The 27,823-nt window shown below is 36.0% G+C and overlaps 2 protein-coding genes across 4 annotated transcripts; both read right to left on the reverse strand.

Annotated features, from left to right (window-relative positions):
- Positions 1-997: 997 nt before the first annotated feature.
- Positions 998-6,541, reverse strand: si:ch1073-220m6.1 (SLAM family member 9). Of its 3 annotated transcripts, none has more exons than XM_033983969.2 (6): positions 6,486-6,541; positions 4,053-4,185; positions 3,375-3,659; positions 2,940-3,206; positions 1,840-1,979; positions 998-1,455 (listed from the first exon to the last, which is right to left on the reverse strand). In XM_033983969.2, the coding sequence occupies exons 2-6, from the start codon at positions 4,096-4,098 to the stop codon at positions 1,198-1,200; spliced, it is 996 nt and encodes a 331-aa protein (XP_033839860.1). In that variant the 5' UTR covers positions 4,099-4,185; positions 6,486-6,541; the 3' UTR covers positions 998-1,197. The 3 variants fall into 3 exon arrangements, with proteins under 3 accessions (XP_033839860.1, XP_055085018.1, XP_055085019.1); XM_055229044.1 differs by having other exon boundaries at positions 1,409-1,455; positions 1,840-1,867; XM_055229043.1 differs by lacking the exon at positions 1,840-1,979 and having other exon boundaries at positions 1,328-1,455.
- Positions 5,111-26,931, reverse strand: kcnj10a (potassium inwardly rectifying channel subfamily J member 10a). The gene is made up of 7 exons (XM_033983968.2): positions 26,753-26,931; positions 24,898-25,255; positions 16,651-17,053; positions 14,553-14,764; positions 13,487-13,618; positions 12,256-12,433; positions 5,111-7,265 (listed from the first exon to the last, which is right to left on the reverse strand). The coding sequence occupies exons 3-7, from the start codon at positions 17,033-17,035 to the stop codon at positions 6,862-6,864; spliced, it is 1,311 nt and encodes a 436-aa protein (XP_033839859.1). The 5' UTR covers positions 17,036-17,053; positions 24,898-25,255; positions 26,753-26,931; the 3' UTR covers positions 5,111-6,861.
- Between the last annotated feature and the right edge of the window lie 892 nt (positions 26,932-27,823).

Genomic DNA, 27,823 nt, shown 5'->3' on the forward strand with positions numbered 1-27,823 from the left:
ATTATGGTGTAGTCTATTACAATCAAGTTGGTTGAGTAGCCGAACACTGTATTCAAGTGAGAGTACTGTTGTATTACTCAAGTAGAAGTGCAAAGTAGTGGAAATTATCCGTCTGGACATAACATCGGATTTGTAATTGGAGGTTAATGTAATAGGACAAAACCTTAAATAAAGCACAAAATCTGGTAGACACAAAACGAGAAGAAATCATATCTGAAGGAGCAGTGCAAGAAACTCGAATGTAAATGTAAAGCTTTTGTCACTTCTAACCAAACATTTTACTTGTACTGTTACAATGTAATATGTATATAAGTATGAGGCCCGAAAACTACTCAGAAGTACAATTATATTTAAAAGTACCCGAGTAAACTTAACTACTACCCATCTCATCATTTTTTCTCTGAACATATACATTTCTTGAATTGTAAATAAACTCAGTGGATCATGTGAATATGTTTGATTGTAAAGAATTGTAGAGAAGAGCTGTTATTTCCCTCTTGTGGCCAGTTCATGTAACAGCAGTGAAACGTGTTAAACTACATTTGTTTAATTTACTGTGCCCGTCATAATGATTTGTACATATAGTGTGGAAAAATAATACAAAAAATATATATCTGCAACTACGTGTGTCATTTTTATCTCTAGTGTTTCTGGTTTAGTGGAGTGTGTGTCTTCATGTTACTGCTTTGTCTGAGATGATCCATAATATGGCATTTAATTTATGTATCTTGCATTTATCAGATTGAAGTTTTTTTTGTTTTTTTTTTTTATTAAGTTTTTATTACTCAAAATTCCCTGAAAAATATGCAGCCTTACAGTGAGTCCTCCATACATCTGAGCTGTAACTTGGCCTGGTTATATCACTCTACAGAAATAGTTTAATGTCATATTGGGGAACATTTCAGTTAAAGCAATGACACCTCCGTGGAGACAAGTTAGTGACATAACCACCAGCATAAAATTTACATAGTGCACCTTCAAATCCAAAACTGTCAAGATTTTTTTTTTTTTTATTAGTAATTAGTTTATATTACAAGTGAGTAGCACTAATTACATCAGCACCTTACTGGCCCAACTCAAGACAACACATCTACAGTGATCCAACTGTGTGACAGAAATGCATAGATGCAGTATAGAAACCCCAGAGTTTGTTGTTGTTGTTGTTTTTTGCCATGGCCTGCAGATGGTGCTGTGGCTTCAAACTTTAGGTCTTTGGATTACACTGTACACTGTATGGGTTTGATGAGGCTGGTCCATCGCTCCTGGCCCCTCTGATGTAGGCAGTGGGTCCAACACACAGTAAATCGTGCGCACTTTGTCACTTTCCTCCTCACAGACTGAGTTTTCGTTTGTGTTTTCCGAATCTATGTTTTCGTAGGAGTCAGCCTGAGCTGAAGATGTTGAGATTCTTGGTTGACTAGGCTGCTCCAGTGGTTGACTTTGTATCACACGTGGCTGTAAGAATAATGTTTTATTATTATTATTATTATTATTATTATTATTATTATAACATTAAATACAATATCATAATGTAATACAACTAAAAGTGCACTATGTAACTTTTCTGGTGGAGATGTTGTTTTGATTGTTTCAGCATATGACGACATAGGAGTTTTTCTTGCTCAAAAATACGTTGAAAACATGTACATCTCTTCACAGATGATCTGGTGCCGTCACTTGCCTTCATGGAGATAAGTTTAATGCCATACTGTGGAACTATTCCAGGCAAAGCAATAACATCTCCATGGAGACGACAAGCAGGCAACGGACCTTCCACCAAAAAAGTTACATGGTGCACCATTAAATACTTTGTTAGGTTTTTGGTAGATTTCTCTTTACCTGGTTTTTATGTCTTGTTAAAATGAACCTAGCCACAAAACAAAAGATTATGATTATGAATAGAACAGCGACTAAAAATGTCACTATCCAGACAGGATAGTTGGTGTGCTCTTGGTGTCCAGAATTGAAACCTGAAAAACCTGAAGATAAACAGTTAGTTGTTTTGTTTTTTTTTACAATTTTACATCATTTCACACTTGCTCCAATTAATATTTGAAACTATGTGTTTTTTGAGATTGCAGTAAAAAAAAAAAAAAAGTATGATTATTTCTAGTATATTATTAATGTACTATAAACAAGTAAAAATCTCCACCCTGCATGTTAATAATTAAAGACGAGGTATTAATCACTAACACATAATATATTTAGATCACCATGTTACCTTTTATTGTTTATAAAATGCTATATTCAATGAAAACAATGTATTAAGTTTCAGTTTTGTTTTTGAGGCTCTGAGCCCCTTTGCTCGCCACATCACATCAAAGTTCCGAGAAGTCGATTTTGCATAATACCCCATTAATGCATCAGTGAGCAGAAGGACTCAGCTGGGAAGTGAAACAATTGTGTTTAAAAATATATTTAAACATGTTTACAAGCTAAAAAATGTAGCTTTGCATAAAGACAAGTCCCATAATTGGAGGATAGGGCCGACTACCAACCTACAACCAATAACTTTTATTGTAACTTTTCTGGTCTGCCTTTTGCTTGACTTCATGGAGATGGTAATGGTTTACTTTGAATGTTTCACAGTATCATGTTAAACTTACAGATGACCCCACCAGGCCAAGTTACTGGTAAGAGCCGTGGAGGGGTGACCCCGCTCACAATATGTTTGTTTTTTTGTTTTGTTTTGTTTTGGGTTTTTTTTTTTGGGGGGGGGGGTTCAAGATAATTATTTAGCATAAAAAACACCTGCAAATAAACAAATGCAGGATCTACTGTATGTCTAATGCCATTTTGTGGAACATTCCAAGCAAAGCAATAGCATCTCCATGGAGCCTCCACACCAGAAAAAGTTACATAGCGCACCTTTAATTGTAAAACCTCACTGTGCCACTCCTTTCGTAATAATTTTGTACCTATGTTGTAATCTTACTTACAGAATTCTTCTATCACTCGTGAATCCTCTTTTGAGCTGACATGATTGTTACTGGTACAGGTAAGTGTTCCATTTTCACTGGAGATGGTGATGTTGATGTGAGAGAAGGTTTTGTAGGCAGATTGGCAGCCATCTTTGTTGCACTCGGACTGAAGCCGGTGGATCTTAGTGTTGTATTGAACAGAACAGTTCACAGTAAAGATGCAAACACCTGTGGATGAATTGACCTGCTCCAGAGTGACATTCAAGGCAGGTTTAGGAACTGCAGCTGTGGCAAAAGATTCAAGAATTAAACCTGTGGTTCTGCAAGATTAGTAGGGACTGAATCGAGATCGCAATTTTGAGTACATTGTTCATGCATACTGTGATTACCGGTAGTACCTTCATTTTTAGTCACAGCATATTCTAGTAATTAACATGAATACATTTCACTTACCTTGAACTTTAAGTCTATATTTGTTATGGATGTTCTTAAATTTGACTTCATGGGAAAATGTATAGATTCCATTGTCCTCCTTAGCCAGTGTTTTGATGCATAACGTGTAATTGGATTCGTAATAATTTATTTTCTTTTCAAACTCAGGATTAATGTTATTGTTTGAAATAATATTCTCATCTTCATGGCTCCATTTGGCAGAATCAAATGGAGGCTGTCCTCTTGGGTCCAAACACACAGACTGTCCTTCCAGACCATAGCGTGTCTCTTCCACTGCGTTTATCTCTGTAAAAAGCAAGAGTTAAAAGTACACTATGGAACTTTTCTGTTGGAGGGTCTGTCAACTGTTTGTTTCCAAGAATTATAGATAATCAATTGCCCTTAGCGGGCCAAGTTACAGGTCAGATCTGTAGAGAGAAGAGCACTCACAGTAAAAAGCAATTTCTTCAATGTATTTTCGATCATTAAAAACTTAAAGACTTACTTAGACTGTAATAGCATAAATGCAAGATAGAGAAGTTAAATGCTATCCTGTGGAACATTTCAGGCAAAGCATTCACTTCTCCTTTGAGACAAGCATATGGAAGACCCTCCATCAGAGATAAAGATTTTTTGTATAATTATACTGCAAGAGTCTACCAGTAAACACATGAAATGGAATAAATTGAAGTCTGTTACCCATAAAGAAGACCAAATGCAATAGTAGAAGTGGCATTGCCAGCATGGTTGTTGCTTTTGTTTTCAGCAGTTAAAGGTGCAGGTGTCTTGTGGCAGGAAGCGGCAGATGTTGAGGAAATTTGCAGATCGTTTCCTGTTCACATTAAGCGGAGAACACATCAAATTATAAATCGGATCATGGCATTATATTATTCAGTCACTTTTTACAATACAATTGAGTAGTAGTTTCCTTATTTATTTTTTGTACTTTTATTTATTTATTTGTTTATTTAATTTCTTGAATTATTACATTGTACTTTAATTGTAACTTTTACTCTGATTCAGTACAATTTCTAGCTCCTTTACCCACCTGTTGGTACAAATCTTGGTCTTTTTCACGTCTATCAGAGGGACTACTTATAAAACTAAAATAATCCAATTATTTACATTGTGCTTATTAGTTTTAGTAATATTTTATTAATGTTTTATTAATATTAATTCTGCTTGGTGTACAATGTCTCTTTTCAAATAAACACATATATAGATACAAATTTTTATATTATTATTATTATTATTATTATTATTATTATTATTATTATTATTATTCTCTTTATTTTCTTACTTTTCTCTAATTTGGATAAGAAACTATTCACATAAAGCAGAAGCATCTTATCTTGCCCAAGGACACAACTGCAGAATTCACAGGAGAAAACCGGTATCAGACCTGCAACTTTCAGGTTAGTTTATCTCTTTACATTGAATGTTTTAAGCACTTATGAAATGCACTGTATACATTTGACAAAGACAATACAATATTTAGTCTTGAATCTTGAGCTACACTATGACCTCTTTAAATGCATGCCCACACACAGAAAAAAACAGTCACAATTAAACTAAACTTTCTCGTTTTGAGTCCAGAGCTAACCCACTAGTTTCAGAAATAATTCCATACAAAATCATTATATTTTAACAATTTATTTCTGCTTTCTTTTCTATTTCCAGTGAATAAGGACCAAAATAATAACAATAATAATAATTATATTCAAGTTGCTGTGTTGTTAATATGCAAAAACAATACAATATTCACCTACATAAAAGGTGTGTAGCACTGTATTAAATATTAAAACTGACTGTAATTTACATAATATACAGAGAAATGAGTATGCTTAAATGCATACAGTAGGCACAATATAACCAAAATAATATCACTTCTTACAGTGCAATTATTAAAAAAGTTAGTAAAACCTTTTCATCAAAATGGTTCACAAGTACAAAGTTAAAGTGCTTAGTATTGTTATTTGACTAACATTCATGATCATTTCTAGTGCAATGTTAGAAGTTGTTACTTAGTACATAATACAATAATATACAGTAGTACCATGTGGTTTTGTGATCCCTTGTTAAAAAAACATCTTGAACATGGGTAGGCAGTTCGAATAGTGTCCAAGCATAGAAACTCGTCAGTCATGCCCACTATCGTCAATAATGTATTTGCCTGTCACATAACATGTTACAGTATTGAAATGCCCAGGTTTTATCAAAAGTTGTGTGTAATTTTCTTCATAGATGTAGCTTAGTTTCTGTTGTTAGAGCTGCCATGTGTTTATATACCCAAGTGGTTTCCCTTGTTCTCCATCTGACACATTTTGACAATCCCTCATATAAAATCCTTGATATCTCTCTGTATTTTTTATACACAGGGCTATCAGTCTGGTCTCAACCCCAGAACCAAACACGATCATGCAATCAGATTTGTTTTTTTTCAGTGACGCATGTGAAACAAAGGAGCTCATTGGTCATCTATCATTTACAAACAAAATGGCATTTCTCTCACCTCAGATTTTGTCTTTTTTTTCCCCCTCATAAGCAGCTGTATTTGTTTTGATACGGACAGACCATGCATTTCTCTGACTGGCTAATCCACCTGTCAATCATGTCCATCTGAACTCAGAGAGATTCCCCAGTGACCAGACTCACATCTTTGTAAAGTATTGACGAAGTGTGTATTCTGGATCCCAGGGGAAAAAAAATCCATGATGCCTCCAAACTAGTTAAAGGTGCTCTATGTAACTTTTCAGGTTGAGGGTCTGCCACCTGCTTGTAATGCCTAGACTATTCCATAGCATAGCATTAAACTTATCTGTTTTGCATTTATTCAATTACAGTTGTTTTTATTGCTCAAAATACCTTGAAAACGTGCATTACTCCTGTGAGTGGGCTTGTGAATCCATGGAGATAAATACGTTTAATGGCATACTGTGGAACATTCTAGGCAAAGCATTATTATCATTTGTACACCACCACAACATTTAATCAATCTGTGTCTTGTTATCTGGCCCATTGATGTATAATTAAACAGGGCTTTAACAAACATTTACACTTTGGAAAACAATTGTTTTAACTATTTGGATGATCCACAGCTTAAACATGGGTTGAATTTTGATTCCCACTTACCCCAGTAATATTATCAAACCTTCATCCATCTTGGCAACTCTGCAGCCAATGAATTTGATATGTAATCCTCATCTTTATCTATGTTGACCTTAATAATGTAGCCACACAACAAAATCAAAATTAGTCAAACTTCTTCCTTGCACAACTTAAAGGGTGTTTCTATGTCCAGTCCTCTTGTGTAGCCTGTAGAGTGTGTCCGTTGTGACGCCTTATATTATTTACATTGACATTTAGAGTAAGATTTGCAAAACGGCATTTGTGTCTTTTACGTGACGTGGTTTTGGTCCAGTTTAGAAAATTTTTAAAATAATTTCAGCAGCTGTCTTTTTCATTTCCTGTTTCAGTTTTGTTGCTAAATTTTTTGATATCTTTCTTTTCAAACATTACTGATTCGAACACTGAGTGGGCTACTGTCTCGAATACGTCCTCTATCTTTCCCTTTCTCCTCTCCACGATATTTTTCCTCCAAGCGCATTTTCTCTGGGTCTGCTCCTCCATCTTTGCTGCCTCTGGTTTGAGATTTGGGACTTGGTGGTAGAGCTTGTTTGAAAAAAGGAGGAGGGCTTTTCGTTTTGGCTACTTTGTCAAAGAAGGCAAAATCAGCCACATATTTTCCAGTGGGGGAGAGGGAGACCACAGGAGGGAACTCATAGCCCCACAGGATCTCGTCTGGGAGGTAGGACGTCCGGACTTGGCAGGTGGCAGAGGTGGGCTCGATGGTAGCGCTCAAAATCACCAGCAACTCAAAGTCAGCGAGCTCAGGGTCGGTCCAACCACCACCTGGAAGACGATGCAGACATTATTTTAATGTGACTAAAGCCTTAGGAAGTTGAGATTTGATCCCAGCTCTGACTAGTAGGCTTACGTAGTGTTAATATGTCCTTGGGCAAGACACTTCTACCACTATGCTTGTGACTTGAAAATTTAAATAATGACCACAATAATATAACTTAAAATGCATGTCTAAAACTTCACAAAATGCCAGGTTATGTTATATGTTGCAGAAGTTTTACATGGACATTAGTTACTACTACAAATTTTTCAACAAGCGAAAATTCATGGAAAAGGTGTGGCTCCACTGAGTATCTTTTGCAATAAAAATTCCTGTGGCTGAATAAAGGAAAAAAAGTGTTCAGTATACTATACTGTGGAACATTTTCAGACAGGCAGGTGAATTTGCGTGATATGTGTGAGTTTTACAAACTCAAGATAGTCCATCTGGTCAAGCTGAAACTGTTTGGGCCTGGGCCACCAGTGGTTCAGACCAATCACAAAGCAGCACTGTAATTTGTCAAAAAATCACCCAAACAAACCAAAACAAACAGGCACTTTGTGCAGTTGTGGATGGAAAATAAATTTTATTTTGTCAACTGGACAAAATCAGCTTGCAGTACTGAAGAACATCCCGATCACTTTCAGTAAAAGCCATCCCAGATTGATAATCTGTAGAACTCAATTCAAAGTGATACACATATCAGTCTGACATTAGCCACATTAGGTGATTGCAAGAAAACTTGCACAGTGCACCTTTAAACTGATATAGTAATTCTCTATAGGCCTGAAATTCACTCAAACACACAAAACCCATGTTCCAAAACAACCCTCCCCATGTCCAGTCTCTAAACCAATTAAACTCCAGCCTGAAGGAGAAAAGCAGAGTCTGAGCACGTCCTTGACCTGTGTAACATGGGGACAGTCGCTCAGCTCATGTCATATGCAGAGGACACACCGGAGACATGTCCACTCAAACAAACCCACACCTGGATCAACAGTCCATCATTCAGACCCTCATCTGTCCAAACAGCCCCAGTCCAACACAGAGCTGCTACCTCCGCAAAGGCAAAACATGCTTTCGCAACCAGCACTGCACTTCCATACATGCTACAGGCCTATTAACTGGCTGAATATTTCTGTATGATACATTATATCAGATGTTAATGTAACCTTCCCTGCAGAATTTGAATCAAAAGTATTTTATAAAGTATTTTATACAACATTATTTTTAAGCAATTAATTTGTTTCATCTGAATAATTGGGATTCATTGTGTAATCAAGGCATTTGGTCAAGGGTCATAGTGAGTAGAAAGAGGAATATCATTTCAGAATATGAACTGTATATGAGTCTTTTTATTTATTTATTTATTTATTTATTTATTCCAACAGCTGCTTTGATTTGATTTAATTTGACTTCTCTCCTCTTCTCTTATGCTCCTTCAATGACACAATGAGGTCTGAGTGGTTAGGACACTCATAATTATTCTTGTTATTTAGCCATATGTAGAAAATCTAAAACTTTTTGTTCTTTTGCCCTCTCCTCTAAGCTTATCAAAAAAATAGTAGACCAATTAGGTAGTATAGGATGGTGAGGCATCTATATTGTACATGACATCATCTTTTTCATAACCAGCCGCTAAACCCTTACTGCTCCATTGGTTTAAAGTCTTTTGTTTCATTGAATGTACTTTAGACATCATCTCCTGTCTCTGCTCAGTGGCTGCAGACTACACAACCATATAGTCTCACCACAGTGTCCTAACTTAAGGATTTGATGTTCTATAGTTACATACTAAACAGAAATTCCACAGTGATATGTGTCGATACATATGAGCAGTTTAATGCAAAGAAGCTGCTGTGAAAGAGGAAGGACAGTTTTAAAGGAGATGCTACTTGTCGTGCTGTGCTTAAGTGTAAAAGGTTTGTAGTCAGCCATATTGGATCTACATGAAGTATCTATTGAATGCATAGTCTCTATTTTGTGAATTTTGTCAAGTCAGGAATGAAGACCACACAAGGCAGGTCTAATGATGTCATATGCTACAAAATATTATTGGAGTGTAATTTATAACAATTTTTCTCATCCCACCTCTTTGTGTGTTTACATACTTATTTATATTATATGAATTGTCCAGACATGTATACTGGTCTGTAACTTCTGTATTTTCATCTTTCAATTTTACTTTACTTTTTTACTGTTAATTTTGACTAAAAAGATCTAACCCAGAATTAAATCAATTAGGTGTAAACTAGGATTAATACCAGGACAAACCATGCCTCTGACCAAAGACTATGAGTACTGATCTCCACTAAAATGATAGAATTATCTATTATCTATCCACCCATATAGGAATTTACTGCTATGTCAAAATTACACAATTGAAAGTGATTTACATGTAAGAAGATCAGGTGTAGGTTAAAAACAGAAATTGTCTGAGCACTCAAGCGTTAAATGCAGGGCAATACAGGATTACGCAAACAGGCATGAATTAATTAATCTATCCAAAAAACACATAACTAATAAAATATGTCTCCTTTACATGTACTAAAAATGTAATCATCTAAGGGCATGAATTCTCTATCTTTTCCTCATAGCTGTGTTCATTTGTAAGTGGATCTGCCCAGTGTCCTGTCCCAGGAGGACTGTGCTGCATTGTGTTATAATGAGGCCTGTCTCTCTTTCTCTCCCTCTTCTCTCTCTCTGTCTGTCTCTCGCTCTCTCTCTCTGTCTCTCTCTCGTTCTCTCTCTCTCTCTCTCTTTCTCTCTCGCTCTCTCTCCCCCCTTCTGCCTCTCTGTCTGTCTCTCTCTCTCTCTCTGTCCATTACATTCCTCCCTCTGTCCCAGTGCCTGCCCTGCTCCGCACAGCCAAGGGGCACATGACTGGAAACGCCAACACCTACCTACAGATCATACATACCCAAACTCAACAACTCAAATCCACCAAATGAGATTACTCCAGTTCTGGTCAAAAACAGCATGCTCTCATTATAGGGGATATATTAGGTAAAATCAACTAACTACATTATACTGATTTACCTAATTTTCATAAGTTGTATTTTGATAAATTCATTCACTTTTGAGTAATACTGTTTAGCCCTGCATTTGAGCTTTGAGAGCTCAGAAAATGTTTGATTTCATCTACCACCTACTATCACGTCAATTTCAGTTCAGTTTAGTTTATTTCAGTCACACTGTTTTAATATTGACATTTCACTACATACACAGTTAATATGACTGACTGAAAAGGCCAAGGCCCAGTTTACATGCTACATCCATTTGATGAAAAAAAAACTATATCATGAAATGAGGAGAAAAGAGTAAAAGAGAAAGAACTCTATGCAAGCTTTATTTATAGTCATATTTCTCAATAAAAGAGGTAAATGACTCTTTTGTGAAAATGGCAAAAGAACTACACATTTTTAAATCTAAGTTAGCACTGTTCCACGGTTGAATTAGAGCAAAGGAAATGCATCTACTTCTACTTTCTGTTTTAGCTCTTGGCAAAGTAAATGCCATTTATCACGTAAATCATATCTGCTTTCAGGAATTGAAAAGAACCTTTGAATACAGTCAGGAAGTGTGTTTTTGCTTTAAACATAAACTGCATGATTCAATAATAATAATATAAATTTTTCCATTTCAAAAGATGTGACTTAAATAACTCATTGGTATGATCATAGTAACCTGCATTGTTAATACTTTGTATGGCTCGTTTCTGCTGTAAAAAGATTGTTTCTATTGCGATTTTGTAAGTTGATCCCCATAAAATTTATATTAAATTTATATAGGTCTGATGTTTCTATAGGATGGATTGATAATGATTAATGGTATCAAAGGCTTTCTACAGATCTGTGAAGACACCAACTGAATTCAAGTTTTGTCAATTGCTTCAGTTATTTCTTCAACCATTGTCATTACTGCAACTGTTTTACAAAAAGCTTTTCCAAAACTTTAGAAAATTGTGGAAGTAAAGTCAACAGTCTGAAGTTATCCATACTGTGTCTATCTCCATGTTTGAATATAGGAACTGCTTTGGCTGATTTCATGTCCTGTGGAAATGTGCCTTTTTTAAAGGAGAGGTTAAATATATAGGTTAAAGGTTTAACACCAGAATTAATAACTTAATAATACTCATGTCCACATGGTTTACATCTACTGAAGTTTTGTTCTTTAAGTTTTTCACCACCTTTTCTTGAACTCCACAAAGTAACACTGAATAAAAATGTTTTTTACTAAAATCTTTAAAGAGATTTTATCATTGTCCACATTCATTTTACTGGCTAAGGTTGATCCAACATTAACAACATTAACAAGATAATTATTAAAGCTATCTGTAATATCTTCTAGTTTAGTGCCATAGCGGTCCCAAAGATAGTTGGGGAATACAATTTTCTAGTTTCTAATGATACGATTTATTACATCCCATGTTTTTTGTAAAAATGTCTATGAAGCATTTAAGCATATAAAGTATTTTTTTCTTTTGACATCTTTTGTAGGCATTGGGTCATTTTTATCTGTCACCAAATACTTTTTCAGGGGAGAATGTGTATTATATTAATTTAGGACAATGGCCAGAAATGCCTGACAAGCTTGATCAGGATCATCTACAAATACATTGTCCCAGTTAGATTTGTCTAAGTCCTTCTTCAATATATCTATTCTGTCTGAGGTTTTTACTCTGCCAAGTCTAAACGAACGTTCATTATTTTCCACCACATTGTTAAGCTTTAGGCTGTGTATGATGGCAAAAATAGGAAGGTGGTCACTTATATCACTTAAAAGCAGGCCACATGTGGCATGATCATTATCAGTGTTACACTGTCCTTAGTAATTCTACTGGGTTTAATTGTAAGAGGCCAGAAGCCAAAACTAAATAATATATTACAAAACTCTGTTGTTAACTTATGTTCCTTCCATTTTAACGAATCTATATTGATCTCTCTATCTCTGTCCTCTGCCTCAAGTCTTCTTCTTAACCCAGAGGCTACACTGTACCTTTAGCGGCCCATGCTTGTAACGGGCTGTGGTGGTCGATGATGTGGTAGAAGGTGAGGGGGATGATGAGGAAGGGGCTGTCGCTTGAGGTGTCTACGCTGAAGGGCACGTTCCTCTGGTCCAAGCGCACAGTCTCACCCTCTTTGGTTAGGGAGGTGCGTAGCAGCTTACCAGTCACCTACACACATGGAGACAATGTAAGAAATTTCAAGAGATTTTAAGGACAGCATTAAGCAATAGTTTTCTACTTAATTACTAAATATCTGGGCATGAGATTGAGATAGGAAATTATGATGTGATAAGTAGAAACAACTTCAACCAACTACTTCAACTACTTCTACCACCACTTCTATTACCTTCTCTACAGTTAAGTTAAACCATTTACGATCAATCTTTTGAGAATACCAGATTTATTTTATAATTTTTTTTATTGATTTATTTGACAAAATTGTCTGTCTAAAAACAATTTTTTATATATACTACCAGTCAGACACGCCTTCTTTTTCAATTTTTTTTTCTTTAAGTTAGCTACTTTCTACATTTTATATACACACAGACGACATCATATCTATGATGCAAGATACATAAAAATATGCAGAAAAGAAAAAAAGTTAAATAACTTAACTAATTAAAAAAAAAAAGTTTTATTCAAATGCTCAAAGTAGTCAACCTTCACTTTGTGGACAGTGGCCTTCTCTCAATGAGCTTCTTGATGAATTCACCTGAAATGTTTTTTTATTTCACAGGTGTGCCTTGTCAGGGTCAAGAAATGCCAAAATGTGTTGTGTGTTCATTCATAGTTTTGATGCCTTCACTGAGAATCTACAATATAAATAATCATGGAAACAAAGAAGAACCATAAATGAAAAAGTGAAATTAGACAGAGATTTGAGTATTCAAGGTTTTGCCCCTCCAGTTATATTAACTTCACATTATAAATCAAATGTTCCAGTAAATGTTCAGATATTTTTAATGGTGGATGGTACATGAAGTTACAGGTCAGATCTGTTGGGAGTCCACGTCTCTCATAGTAAGAATGCATAATTAATTAAATGCTAGATGGATAAGTTATATTCCAGTCTGTAGATCATTCAAGGTAAAGCAATACTATCTCCATGGAAACAAGTACATAGCTGATCCACCATCAGTAATGTTACATAGTGCACATAGTGCATAGTTTCACTTGCTTTTCATTATTATATTCCTGATTTCCTGATTTGACATATTTTACCTGGCATCCGAGCAGCAGACTTTTGCGCATATTGGCTACTCTGATCATAAGACAGGGCTGTCCTTCGTGACTGGACACAACTGCATGTTGACTGAATTTCACCGTCTCTCCTCGCTTCTTTGGGCGAGCAACCTGAAGGAAAAAAAAAAAAAAAGCAAAAAAAAATGTATTGTCACACCTCATTCTTGGAAGTCTGGACTGTAAAACATCACATAACTGCCCCAACCATTTACAAAGGTTCATGACTTTTAGAATAACAGACCCTTATATGATGTGAGTGACTAGACATAACCAGAATCTGACTCGCAGAAAATGGTAAAGAGAAAATTTCTTAGATACCATTAAAGAGAATCATCAGGAAGTATTTATGATTTGATTAATTAAAAAAAAAAAAAAAACTGAAAATGAAGATAGCAATATCAGTAAAAACTATTGCAGGTCAATGGCCTAAGGTTATCCTGTGAACAATTTACCACAGAGAAAATCATAACATAAAAAACAACAAACAAAGCTCTTAAATAAGGCTAAAATTCTAATCAAATATTCTAATATGTATAATAATGAGACCCCTTTGTTCAGGCTCTAACTATGTAATGCTTGCATTAACTACTTTACTACCAAGAAATATCACATCATCAATAATCTTGAGCTGACCATTGCATAAAAAAATAAAAAAAACATATATACAATTTTGATTTAAAATTCCACAAATATGAGCTGAGTTCCCAGATTATTTGAAGTATTTAAAATCTGCTAAAAGTTGAAACAGAACGGTGCCTCTCGCCTCCAATTCTAGTGTGAGTGCGTTAAATCCATAAACTGAATATGTAAAAGGACATAGCAACCCTGCTAGCCACCGCATTCCAAATAGGAAATGAACATGGTTGCACTTCCAGCCTGTGCATATACTGAGACTGAGAAAAACTTTGTGTGTCCCCTGCCTGCAGGTTAAAGCACTGGCAACCCAGATTAATTTTCTTTTTAAAATTAGAATAAATACCGGATTTTATTTTACAATTCGCAAAGCTCTATACAAATTTCCAGGTTTTACACTTTTCTTCCTTACCTTAGCGAGGAAGGTGCCAGTGACAAAGATCTCCATTATGGTGGTGAGCACAAGTTGGAAGATGAGCAGGACTATGGCAGCAGGACACTCCTCTGTGATGCACCTGAAACCATAGCCAATGGTGGTCTGAGACTCCAGAGAGAACAGGAAGGCTCCGGTCAGTGTCTTCACCTCCATTACACATGGGGTGTGGTTAGACGGGGGGTCGAACTCTGCAAAGTGCATGTATAACCATAAAGAATTACATTATGAAGAATAGTTTTATAACAATATACTTTAACTTGTCCTTGGGAAATAGTTTTAAAGGTGCACTCTTTGAAAAAAATTTTCTTTTTGTTACTGTTTTGCATGTAATAGTCCAGAATATGCCATTAAACATATGTATCTATGGAGATCCACTAAATATACAAGATGGATAAATTTAATGCCACAGTGTGAAAAATTCTAAGCAAAGCAATAACATCTCCATGGACAAAAGCAGGTGGCGAACCCTCCACCACAAACGTTGCATAGAGCACTAGCTAATAAACCTGGGCTGGAACAGGACCGAACATGATTGGGATATTTGAATTTGTTGCATCTTATTTTCAGTTATGTTTACTTTTTTAAATGTTTTAAAATTATATTGCAGAATATGTGCACAATATAATGTTTTTCCTCTCATTTTACTCTCAATCATAAGTATGATACACTAACAATAATATGAACCTTTGCAATATTGAGTAAGACAAAAATATCAATAAAGGGGAGTACAGATAATAATGATTTTATCACTATAAAGCCAATAATGTATTTAAAGGGCATGTAGCCAATTTTCTTCCCATGTATTTGAGACAAACTTGTCTTATCCCTGTACAAATACACTGTATATGCAGCTCCTAAGGTAAAAAATAAATAAATAAATAAAAACATTTAATAGTCCTATAACTAGGAAGTGCGCTTTTGCATGTTATCCAATCCAATCCACTTTATTTATATAGCACATTTCACAAACAAATGCAGTTTCCAAAGTGCTGCACATATAAATAAAAACAACTAATTAAGTAAATCAACATTTAGACTAGAATAAAATAGCAAAATTAAAATAATAAATATGTATATAAAAGCAATAAAACAATTACCAATAAAATCAAATAAAACAAGCAAATAAAATCAAAAGGAACAAATCCATAAAAGACAACAGAGGACCATACAACTCACGCAGAGTTAAAAGCCAGAGAGTAAAAGTGGGTCTTAAGATGAGACTTAAAACACTCCACAGTGGGAGCTGTTTTGACGTGAGGAGGCAGAGCATTCCAGAGCTTTGGACCAGCCACAGAAAAGGCTCTGTCTCCTCTGGTTTTAAGTCTCGTCTTAGGCACCACAAGCTGGAGCTGGCCCTCGGACCTCAGTGCGTGCGCCGGAGTATAAATTTGGATGACGTCTGAGATGTAATCTGGGGCCAGTCCATTCAAAGCTTTAAAAACAAACAATAAAATCTTAAAATCAATTCTAAAATGAACAGGGAGCCAGTGCAAAGACGCAAGAATTGGAGTGATGTGTTCATGTTTTTTATTTCCTGTTAAAAGTTGGGCAGCAGCGTTTTGGACTAACTGCAAGCGATAAAGTGCATTTTGGTTAATTCCTACATAAAGTGCATTGCAGTAGTCCAAACGAGAGGAAATAAAAGCATGCATCACGCGCTCAAAATCTGAAAAAGATCAAATAAACTTAATTTTAGCTAAAAGACGAAGATGATAAAAACTGGGTTTCACAATGGCGTTGACCTGTTTATCAAGTTTAAAGCTAGTTCTTGTTAGTTTTACTGCCATGGCAAAACTTCACTCTAGTCTCTGAAAGTTATGAAAAACGCTTATAAACTCATCACAGTGAATAATTAGGCTGATTGGAATGCATACGGTAAATGAGGAATAAATTTAGACCACTGCAAACTTTTTTAAATGTTTTTTTTTTGTTTTTTTTTTTTGTTTTTTAAGACAGTAAAATTCTGTTTCAGTGCTTTTAATAAGCAAAGAAATGTGGAGGAATCCCTTATATCTCTCTGTATCATTGCAGTTTATCTACCCTCTGGTTTTATAACGTGTACACAATTTCTTACCCAGTAGGTCTCCATGCACCAAAGCGATGAGATACCAGAGGATCCCAAACACAAACCACGTCCCAGCAAATGTGGCTGCGAATAGGAAGAACTTGTATCTCCACTGCATGTCCAAAAAGGTGGTCCATAGATCGCGCAGGTAGAGCGCCCCCCGGCCGCTCACATGCTCAATGCACACATTACTGCGGCCATCTTTGGACAGGACTCTGCGCCTCCTCCTCAGTGCGTTCACCCCGGTTGTTCCATTGGTCCCGTTGGTCCCTGTGTTGGCCCCCGTCCCGCCCGGGGGTCCCAGCAGAGGTTTAGTGATGTCTGTTTGGGTCTGGGAGTGGCACACCTTTTGGGGGGAGGAGCCTTCAGAGGATGGGGGTGTGGCTGAGGTCATGGTTGAAGCAGTGATTGGCTGGAGGAGGAAAAGAACAAACCAATATTCAAAGTTTTCAATTTCCTGTTCATAGGCGACATTTTGAGGACTTTTCACAGTTCAATATTTTATTTTGAATTCTTCGTCACTATAGCAACGATGTTAAATTTTCAACACTGTGGATAGGAGTACATAGTATAATATTTTTTGTTTTGATTTTAAATATAACCTTTTATGGAATACAGCCTCCAACATTAAGGTTTGAGTGCATTAGTATGGTGTTATATATGAAATGAAAAAACAAAACTTATTTTTTGTCTTGCGGATGAATATTTGGAGAAGTTTTGTGGACATAAATCATTGAACCTGCAATAATGTTTCCTCATCAAAATATACTCGTGTTTTGTTTCATTCACACATGCTTAATACACAAAACCTGCATATTTAGGCAGAGTTCTTTTCTCAAACTGAAAACCTTGCACCTAGTGATGTCATGCAGCATTTCAGGAAGTGCTCCACTGTGTTTTTAAACTCAACACACCTTCATTAGAATCATTTGGATGATTTCAGCCCTGCAATTGCCAAAGGTAGCTGTTAACTTGAAACCTGCCGCATTTTGAGCTTTGGAGATGAAGACAGACTAATAACAAAGAGTTACTCAGATGTGAATGAAACAAAACACAACTCTCGGTATGTTTTTAATGAGGTAACAACCTTATTACATGGCTTAAATCTCACAAAAGTCAGTTTTGCATAATACATAACTTTTGTTTTTAATCTATGAGCGGAGACAAACTGGAACATTTGTAAAAAGAAGATTCACGGAGTAACCAACCAGGCCCATATTTGAAGCTCTCTTTCTTCTGCCTGTCCTGGACGCTCCACTGAACCTTTTCTCTTCAAGCAGCAGCTGTCCCCATCAAAATAAAAGCCTCATTCAGCATCAGGGCACAGCTGCTCTTTCACATTAAAAGCCTGATAGTTCTGGTTTGTTCATGCGCCAAAGTCCGAAGACAGGCTCAGAATAAAGATTAGGGACACTACTGACCATTACTTAACACTAAACACAAAAGAAAAGTGTGTTTTAATATTATTCTGTAGGGAATTTGTAATAGCTACTGTATGAATTTTATAGCAGCTTATATCAGTCTAATACTAATTAAGTATACATGGCATTATCTACAAGGATGCTTATTAGTTTTAGAGGCATGACAATATGGGACTGTTGCCATAGCAGCTAACAAACTTTCTCAAAATCTATTCATTCATTCATCTATTCATGACTTTCACCTTTCTGTAATATGCAACATTTTAAGGACTTTTTTTTTTTTTCCCATTCAAGAGATATAATTTTTTTTGTTTTAAATTGTTAATCACTATTGCAGCAATCCAAATTTTTCATCATTCTGAAACCCATGGAGCATTAAACTGGAGCAGTACAAGTATATCAATAAAAGTTGCTTATATCATTGTAACCTTTGTGTTGTAAACAGTTATTGTGAAAAATGAGTTCACCTATCCTCCAGAAGTTTATGTTTATTTTAGACCAGTGACACATTAATTTCAGTTGTCATTTATGCTTTATAATGTTTGTGATTATATTATTATTTGTATAATTATATGTGAGATTGTTCTTAGATAACAGGGAATGTTGCTGCAGCACATTGAATATTATTTAATTTTATTCTATTTTTAAGACCGCAGTTCTTTTGCATGTGTATTATTATTATCTGCATTTGGCTATGTAAAAGATCTGCTTATGTTTCTGATTTACCATTGAATATAGTCTAGGAACTGGTCAACGTTAATGCTCCTACATGTTTAAAATGTAGCAAATCTGTAAAGTGCACATGCCAGATTTTCCTGTTTTTGGTGGGGTAATACCTGTAATAAACAGGGTAATAAATACTTATCATAGTTTATATGATAAGTTTATATCAAGTGGCAGTGTGTGAAGAAAAAGTTGAGAAGAAAAAAAAAAAATGCAGGAGGTAGCCTTTAGCAGTGAGTCTTCATCATGAAAAAATCCATCCAAAATGTAGGGGTAATTTTATGTGGAAGGAAATACATTTTTGTGGCAGTTTAAACCTTCATTTTGCAAAATGACAGTGGAGTCATTGGAATCATCAACACTGTGTAATTACGAGAAGTTTTGGTCCCAATGTCCAAAACGTAAATAAAATATATAACTGTAAAAGTACATTAAAGAAGACCTATAATGCTTGTGTCTGCTGTATAGATAAAATCCATGACACCTGTGGATCATTAAGTTATAATGTGCACATTTTAAAACACAAAATTCATCTAAAACAACCCAACACCTCCAATGGATAGCTGCAGATCACTAGCAAGCAGCAGATTTTTTTCATTTGTATCAAAATGACTATGCTACTAATGCTACTAATGCTACTGAATCCTACGCGTATTACCAATTAAGAAAATATAATTGAAGAACGAAGTAAGTACAGAGCAGTGGGTGTATGCTGGCAGAGGTGAAACGAGGATTGATCGTCAATATGGCGTCTTGAAAATAAGTGATAAAAAGCACTCCAGATACAACTTCACTTCAGTACATGGTGTAAAGAAACAAATATAACATGGTTAAAAGCTCTAAAAAGTAAATTTTGCATAATAGAAAAAAATGTTAAAATTATAAACCAAAATTAAAACAGGCCTTTTTAAAAAAATAAAATCTTAACTATGTTTTAGTGAAATGAATATGCTAACGTATCATATGCACTTTAATATAAAAATAATCTTGCATTCACATTTAATCATCAATGCAATTACTACAACCTTTAGCCCAAGCCCTAATTATAACTGCCCCTGTTCACTCACACGTGCTGTTATACTCAGTGACCACTTGTTTTCATAGTCATGTCCACAATAGTATAGCCTCTTGTATAGACTTTCCATGTTTGAATGAGCAGTCTGCCACTTCTAACCCAAGTGCCATGTACACTAATTGTCACAGCACTGGTCATTATGTGGATAGACCATAATATCTGTCCCTCTATCTCTCTTTCTCTCCTCAATGCCCCCTTTGTCCCAAACTGCCTCTGCTTTTCCGGTGCAAAAAAAAAAAAAAAAGAGAGAAAAAACATTAACGCAAGAAGTGTGGTAATCTAATTCATGGATTTCACTTTTGAGGAGTTTTTCCCCATTCAAAAGATATACTATTTGTTTTAAATTGCCAATCACTATGGTAACAGTCGTAATTTTTCATCATTCTGGACCCATGGATAGGCACTGTCTTTCTATTCCTTTCTGGCCTTTATTCTCTATGTCCACAATCAAATGAATATAATAGACATTTGTGTTTGGGATAATTCGCTGAATACTGGACTGCGGAGGATCAGGGAGAAGGGGGCGGGGTCAAAGGTGGTGGTCATGCATGTGATTGGTCAAATTCATCTCCGGTTCAACTTTGAACTGCACGGACCTCCTGCCTACATGTACAGTAAACATATAGACCCTTTCAGACTCCACTAATGTACAGTTTGTTCTAAAAATGTACACATTTGGGGTGTTTCAAATGCATTCAGGGAATATATACGCAAAATAAATGAATTTTGAACTAAGAATAACCTATTGTGGAATAACATGTACGTTAAGACTGGTTATTAAATACTTAACCCCCCAAAAAGTATGTTTAGCTATCTAATTAACACTTTTGAAACAGTCATTTACCTCTCATCACACTAAACATTAAAGTTGCACAATGTAACTTTTTCAGTGAAGGGTCTACCTCTAGTTCGTCTCCATGGAGATCTTACTGCTGCTTTGCCTGGAATAATTTTAATGTATCTATCTCTATGCACAAAAGCAGGTGACCCCACTAAGCCAGATCTGTGGAGAGGCGAGCCCACTCACAGTAAGAATGTATGCTTCTCAAAGTAACTTTTTTAGCAATTAAATATTTTGTATCCAGTTTTTGTGTCTGTGTGATGATTTCATATTAGATTGATTAGCAAAATTGCTTGTCACTCCATTCAGTTGTAAAAGGTAATATTAGTGAGTTTCAGATTCCGGTTATATTGTGTCATTTTGAGGATAGTTGTTAATCGCTATGGCAACAGTCCTAATTATTGCTATTACAATGGCCCAAACTTGGATAGCAAGTTGACAGGAATGGAGTACTTTCCCTCTTTTTCACTGTCTTTTTTATGAATAAACTTCTTGCACAAATGTTTGGACAGTCGAAGCCAAGTTTAGGTGTGTGTCTTCTCCAATGTCCAGTGTCCCTGTGCTTCCCTGTCCCCTGTGCACAAGAATCCTTTGTGTTCTGCCACATGAAAGGGACAAAAGACAGCATTCAATATTACAAACTGGGCGAGCGAGACTGTGCGAGACAGACAGAGGAAGAGAGAGAGATGAGAGTGGAGAGAAAGAGAGAGGGAGGGAAAGAGAGAGGAGAGAGTAAGAGAGGGGGAAAGAAAGAGAGAGAAGGAGGGAGAGAAAGAGAGTGAGAGTTGAATTGGTTTGGGAGTTTGTTTGACATAATGAAAGGCTATAAACAGGGATATCAACATTGCAAAAATTAGTCTTTAATTCTGAATATTTATTTTGTTTTAAGAATTATTTACTTAATTTTGTTAGAAGATCTTATCTTCTGTTATGGACACAATTTTTAACCGGCTATAATGTTTCAGTCTGGCTTTAAGCTAGTCTATCTCCATGGAAACAAGCAGGTTTCAATAAAGGAATAAAAACACATTTAATTGAACTGAATATATCAATACCATATTGTGGGATATTTCAGGCAAAGCAATAAAATCTCCCTTGTGGTGGACTCTCCAAGATAAGTTACAAAGTGCATTCAAGTAAATTTTCTTTTTTCACAGTTATTTTTGCTTAAAATAAGAAAACAATCTCAAAACAACTCTGATAAATGCAGATATTTAAAACAGTAAATTATAATTTGATAGATTACAGTTAAACAAGTCTAAATCTTTAAAGGAAGATTAGAACTATAAATTCCAGCCAGTTTAAGAAATGCACTTTTTTACAGTGCATGCTCAGTGTAATCGGATTGTAGTGGACGACTGAGCGAGCTTTAGTTGTCGGGTGACAGATTTCACGCGGTGAAGGTGGAAGTGACTGTAAAAAAACACACTGACAAAGAAACATCATCAGTATTCCAGAAGGAGAGAGCGATGCTGGCGCAGTGAAAGACCCCCATAGAGCAGCGCATGAATGGACTGACCACTGTCCACAACTGCAGCCTCTGGTCCAGCCTCTGCACTGTACAAATATACACAGAGCCAAGAAGGCAGCTGCTCACACAAAAGCAAACAAGTCATTGGAAGTTTAAAGTGAAATGATTGCAATAAGCTATTATTTAGGTAAAAAAAATAATAATAATAAAAAAGAAAGAAAAAGGTTTTGCCTTGATTTCAGAAGATGAGAAATTAGTAACATTGCCATAGCGATTAACAATAAAAAACAAATTACTAAAACATCTTTCAAATGGTGAAAAAGTCCTCAAAATGTTACTCACAACATGAAGCTGAAATCCATGAATACTAGTAATCTCGTCATATTTTTTGCAGTTCATTCATGGGACTTTTCAGTCATTCTAATAATATAATATTTTGTTTTAAATTGTTAATCACTATGGAAATGGTCCTGCCATTCTATTTATCATTTTGAAATTCATGGATAGAATATTTCAGATTTCTGTTCTCAATTTCAATGTTTATAATGTCCATGGCGAATTTACTGTAAATTTTAATACACCGAAAAAGGCATAAGGAATATTTTAAATCTCCTATTACCAGAATTATAACGTAACATATTACAATTACAATTTAGTTATTTTCTTGTTTTACTTTTATCAAATTTGTTTTTTAAGGTAATCACAGACAAATCAAGGCATTTTTTTTATTTTTAAACTTAACGGCAAATCATTGTTCTCCATCATTTATCATTCATTTTAATTTAAAGGTGCACTCTGCTTGTCTCCATGGGGGTGTTATTGCTTTGCCTGGAATGTTCCACAGCATGGCATTAAACTTATCTATCTCCATGGACACAAGCAAGGGGAACCACCAGATCAAGTTATAGGCCAGATCTGTGGAGAGGCAACCCCACTTGCAATAAGAATTTTTTTTCAGTTATATCATGAATCAATCCAAGATGGATAGGAACACTCCAGGTAAAGCAATAACTAGTAGGCAGCAAAAAGTTGCAGAGTTTACCTTTAAAAACATAGAGTTGGTGGTACAGAAAATATCTTGAGCTGTATACTTCAGTAACCCAAACTACGTTTCTGGTTGTCATGGGAGATGGAGGACAGTAACTACATTAAATTTGAACTATTACCCACCTGAATGAGAGATTTAGTGAGAGGTGTTTTAATTCAAGTCGACTCTGAACTAGAGTTGTAAATCTGAGCAGCTTGACTCTGTTGTGATGTTGAAGTTAATGGACAAATGTTTCCGAGCCAAGTCACACTGTTGCCTGGGAAACCAAGAAAACACCTGCTTTCTCTCTTTCTCTGTGTGTGTGTCTCTCTCCTGGTTCTTTCATTCACAAGTTTGGTCATTTTAAACTAGTTATTTCATTACATACTGTTAGACTTTACTATCATTTTAGTTTGCACAATGTGTAAATATCTGACACTCTAACATTAATTGGTTAACACACCAATTAACACACCATCTCGGGTCATGAGATGAGTTCAAGATGTAATATAAAAAATTATATTGTGTGAATGAACTTTTTAGTTTTGAAAGCAGAAGTGAAAATAGGCCCAATAACACAAATAACTATATGAACTATATTATATTTATTTACATTTGGCCACTTGAAATTATCACCAATGTCAATTTAATTTTGCAGTGGGTGTTCTGAGTCAGTTGCATGGTTATTCTGGGGTTTCTGACCTGAAAAGTTTGACAAACACAAGTTCTACAGTGTTGTAATATTTAACAAATGCAATGACTTTATACAATTATTATCGTTTTTTTTGTTTTTATTTTTTGGGGTTTTTTTTGAGGCGCTATACCAGATTTTTACTGTCTTTAAAATGTGAAAAACAGAACTAGTTCATTTTAACTGGTTTGCAGTGGTCCAAAGTTATCCTTCACTTACCATATGCATTCTGCGCATCCTAAATATCCAAGCCCTCTTCACAAATTTCAGAGGCCAGAATGGGGTTTGCATTGCAGTAAAACTAACAATAACTAGCATGATTATCGGACAATATAGGCTTTATAATTAGAGGCAGACAGTACGCAGTGGACTTATTTTGACCTCAACAGCTGCTTTTACAATACATCTGTTCTGGGGAAAGAGAAATTTTGCTCAAATACACATGTACACGGCCTGTAACTTTTACTATGATGTGCTTAAATGACTGTGATCCAATGGTGTTTGGAGAAGCTGTTGATTTTTCTCAGCTGTGAATACAACAGGAGCTACACTGCACCTACTCAACTCAACACTGACCATTTCATTCATAACCAGCGTTTTGTCCATAAAATAGACTTAATAGAACTTAATGTATGTATGCACTACTTGATCAGTGTTTAGCACTTTTGGGACTTCTGTTGATTGTGAAGTATGGTAAATAACTTTGGCAAAATAACGATTTGATTACTCTTTTGTAGTTTTTATGTAATATGCTATACAATTACAAAAAAGTAAAAAGTAGATTAGACAAAATGCCACCCACATATTATTTTGTTGGTCCAAATTTACATACCAAAACATTAGTTAAGGCACTGTAAAGAAATATGGAGTGTACATCTTTGTAAATTTCTCAAAAAGAAATGTCCTGTTTTTGTTTAGTTTTGCATGTTAATCCTTGTTGTGGAAAAAATAATGTAACATGTTTAATATAGAGTCAAAAATCTGTACAAAAAGTCATTAAATCTCACCTTTTTAAGATGTTTTGGACCACAAAACCTGCAAACTTGTCGACTGGCTCCGATGTCACTGTCCAGTTAGCACCATGTGTCAACAACAAATCTCTTCTTCAGAAATTGCAATTCTTCAAAGCCATTTCTTCATTTTATTTTCCATTTTGTTTTAGCATCGCAAACGTCTCATTACTGTCAATTTGAATGTTGCTTTCTGGGTTGAACGCCTGGCACTGACCGGTCTAGCTGGCTCTCTGTGTCATTATGTAATAGCTCGATATCAAACTTCAGTCTTCTTGTTCTGCTGCTCGCAATTGAGCTCTCCAAGTCTCTGGAAAGGTCTACTTATGGCGTCCACTCCTCCGGGACCCCCTTCCTTTGCAAAAAAAAGAAAAAAAGTATTCAAACAACTGCTGTTTCTACACATTTTAATTCATTAATTCAACTCCTCCTACCCGCCCCTTCTCTACCACTGTACGCTATAAAAGGGGTTCTTTGTTGAACAGCCCTCCTCTGCTGTTTTGGCCTTTGTCAGCTTTCTCGTGTCTACGCTTGATGGTTCATAAGATACAAGAGTGGAAGTTGTTTTGCAGCTACGGAGGTATTTACAAATCAAAGTGAGAGCCGGGACAGGCGCTGGCTTTGTGCGCTCCCTTAGGTCGTGGGGGGGGTGGCAGTTCGGTGGCAAGGGGCAGTGAATGGGGGTAATGTCTGGGTACAGGGGGCAGATGTGTGAAGACATGCCAGGAGCTGCACAGTGGACCTGGAGAGGGGAGAGAGAGAGAGAGAGGGGAGAGATGAGAGATAGAGGGAAATAGAGGAGAAGTGGAGAGAGAAAGAGGGAGAGAGAAGGTAAGGGAGAAGGCCAGAGGGAGGAAGGGATGGACGGGATAAGAGAGAGGGAGAGAGACATCAATTTGTAAAGTAATGTCCTTCTTAAAGTGTATTATATATTGCACTGTTTTTGACATGTTACAATGTTGTTTCCTCATCACAAACATACATGAAACAAAATCCCGCACATTTATCCTGTGTTCTTTTCTCAAACTCAAACACTCTGTACCTCCTTGTGATGTCATCAAGTGGTAATACAGGAAGTACTCCACTCTGTTTTTAAACTCCATACAACTTCACCAGAATCATTTTGATAATTTCCGCCCTGGATTTACCTAACTTTGAAGCTATAGCTAGTATTTTCGCCTCAGTATAACAGTTGGATTCTTTGGTGCATCATTAGACTTTCTATTGACAAAAGGTAAAACAAAAAGCTTTGGAGATGCAGACAACCTAATAATCCAAGACTACTCAAACATTTGTGAATTAAACAAAGCACAACTATGTATGTATGTATCTATCATCTAGGTATGTTTTCGAGGAGGTAACATCATTATAACTTGGCTAAAAGGTCACAGGGGTCAATTTTGCATAACACAGGACTTATGAAGTATTGTAGTGTTGTGCTGTCCACATGCCCAAAAAATCATGCATGTGAATACTACTAAAATATCAAAGGTTCGGTTCGGTCACATAACCTAGACTTTAAATAATCATCTGATGAAGACAGATCTGAGCTTGTGAAGATCCATCTTCCAGTAAATATGTCCTATCTCCTTGGACCTTTCAGGACTTAAAATCATTTGGGCCAAAAATATTCACCTAACAATATTGATACTGACAGAAAATGGCTTTGTGTTTTAAAATAATTAAAATATTATTTTTAATAGTATGTATTATATAACTATCACAGGCATCCTCCTTCATTATTTAACTATATTGTACAAATTGAATGACTTCTTTAATAAGCCTCTAGAGGAGTACTGAAATACACAGGGTTAAAGTGTAACTCTATGGGACGTCCCTTAGAAAACTGTACCTTAAAGGGCAACAGTCAGCTGTATTTAGAGCTGTCCTGATTCCTGTTTTGACGAGAGGCGACTCTACCGTCCACCAGCAGGGGGCACACACACATGAATCTACACTGGGGCCTCCAGAGCGGACATCTGCATCCTCTCTTCACCCCTGCTCACGGTTAGAGGCTTAAGGCTGTTTTGGCATCTGGGATTTGACTTTTACAATACATAAAACTATACTTGTGAATAGGGATGGAACGAGTGCCTGAAACAATTCAAATTGTAGTTTTGTGGTTTAATGTATGTGCAAAAATACATGTGGTTTGCCAAGCTGCAGTGGTATTTTGTTGACACAAAAGCAAGACAGTGCATGGCGAGAGCGTTGTATAAAAAATACAGATATATCTCATTCCGGATTTGCCACGCAAATAGTTTCACACAGTTGTTCTCTAATTCACATTCTCATTAAGTTCATGTTTCAAGTTCCTAACTCCACAATTAATATCTTAAGCTTATCTCCCAATACCTCAATGAAGCAGCTACTAAGTTTGAAACGTTCGCAATAAATGATTTGTTCATTATAAATGAAGGATAATTATGGTGTTAATAAAGTAATAAAGTAAAGTTCTTATAAAGTTGTACTGTTATTGTAATTCTAGACTTTAATGTAATCTATCTATCTAATCTATCTATTTTAAAACTAATGATTATACTCTCTACTTTAAGGTGTCCACTATAGGATTATAGGTGCGGTGATCAGCACTATTCTGCACTTTTTATAGGCGAATTAATTTTACAGTGGCTCTTTACAGCAACAAATACATTGTTTTTTGAGAACAACCGCCTGTTCTATTGAATACAAACGTTTGCAAAGCGCCGTCACCTGCACAATATGGCTCCATGGATTCACACGAACATCAATCTGTGAGGCCCTCAGTGCTGTCTGATGGGGGGGGCCACTCCTCTCTGTGCTGTCCCCTCTCCTCTTGCTGTATTTGGGGCCCATACAGTGTGGGGGTCCGGTTATATATGTTTTTACCATCAAGCTGGCGATCCTGGGCACGTTTAGAAACCCCAAGTTTCCTGAGAGAGAG

This window comes from Periophthalmus magnuspinnatus, chromosome 18 (genome assembly GCF_009829125.3).
Source record: "Periophthalmus magnuspinnatus isolate fPerMag1 chromosome 18, fPerMag1.2.pri, whole genome shotgun sequence".
Taxonomy (NCBI): domain Eukaryota; kingdom Metazoa; phylum Chordata; class Actinopteri; order Gobiiformes; family Gobiidae; genus Periophthalmus; species Periophthalmus magnuspinnatus.

What these genes read in the sequence shown, in the direction of transcription:
- kcnj10a (XM_033983968.2), bottom strand. Translation starts at nt 17,035, where the DNA reads ATGACCTCAGCCACACCCCCATCCTCTGAAGGCTCCTCCCCCCAAAAG. An exon ending in GGTGCATGGAGACCTACTGG is followed by an intron (nt 14,765 to 16,650) that starts GTAAGAAATTGT and finishes TGCACTTTGCAG; the next exon opens with AGTTCGACCCCCCGTCTAAC. An exon ending in CTGGCACCTTCCTCGCTAAG is followed by an intron (nt 13,619 to 14,552) that starts GTAAGGAAGAAA and finishes TTTTTCCTTCAG; the next exon opens with GTTGCTCGCCCAAAGAAGCG.
- si:ch1073-220m6.1 (XM_033983969.2), bottom strand. Translation starts at nt 4,098, where the DNA reads ATGCTGGCAATGCCACTTCTACTATTGCATTTGGTCTTCTTTATGG. An exon ending in ACGAGTGATAGAAGAATTCT is followed by an intron (nt 1,980 to 2,939) that starts GTAAGTAAGATT and finishes GTTTATCTTCAG; the next exon opens with GTTTTTCAGGTTTCAATTCT. An exon ending in TAACAAGACATAAAAACCAG is followed by an intron (nt 1,456 to 1,839) that starts GTAAAGAGAAAT and finishes TTATTCTTACAG; the next exon opens with CCACGTGTGATACAAAGTCA.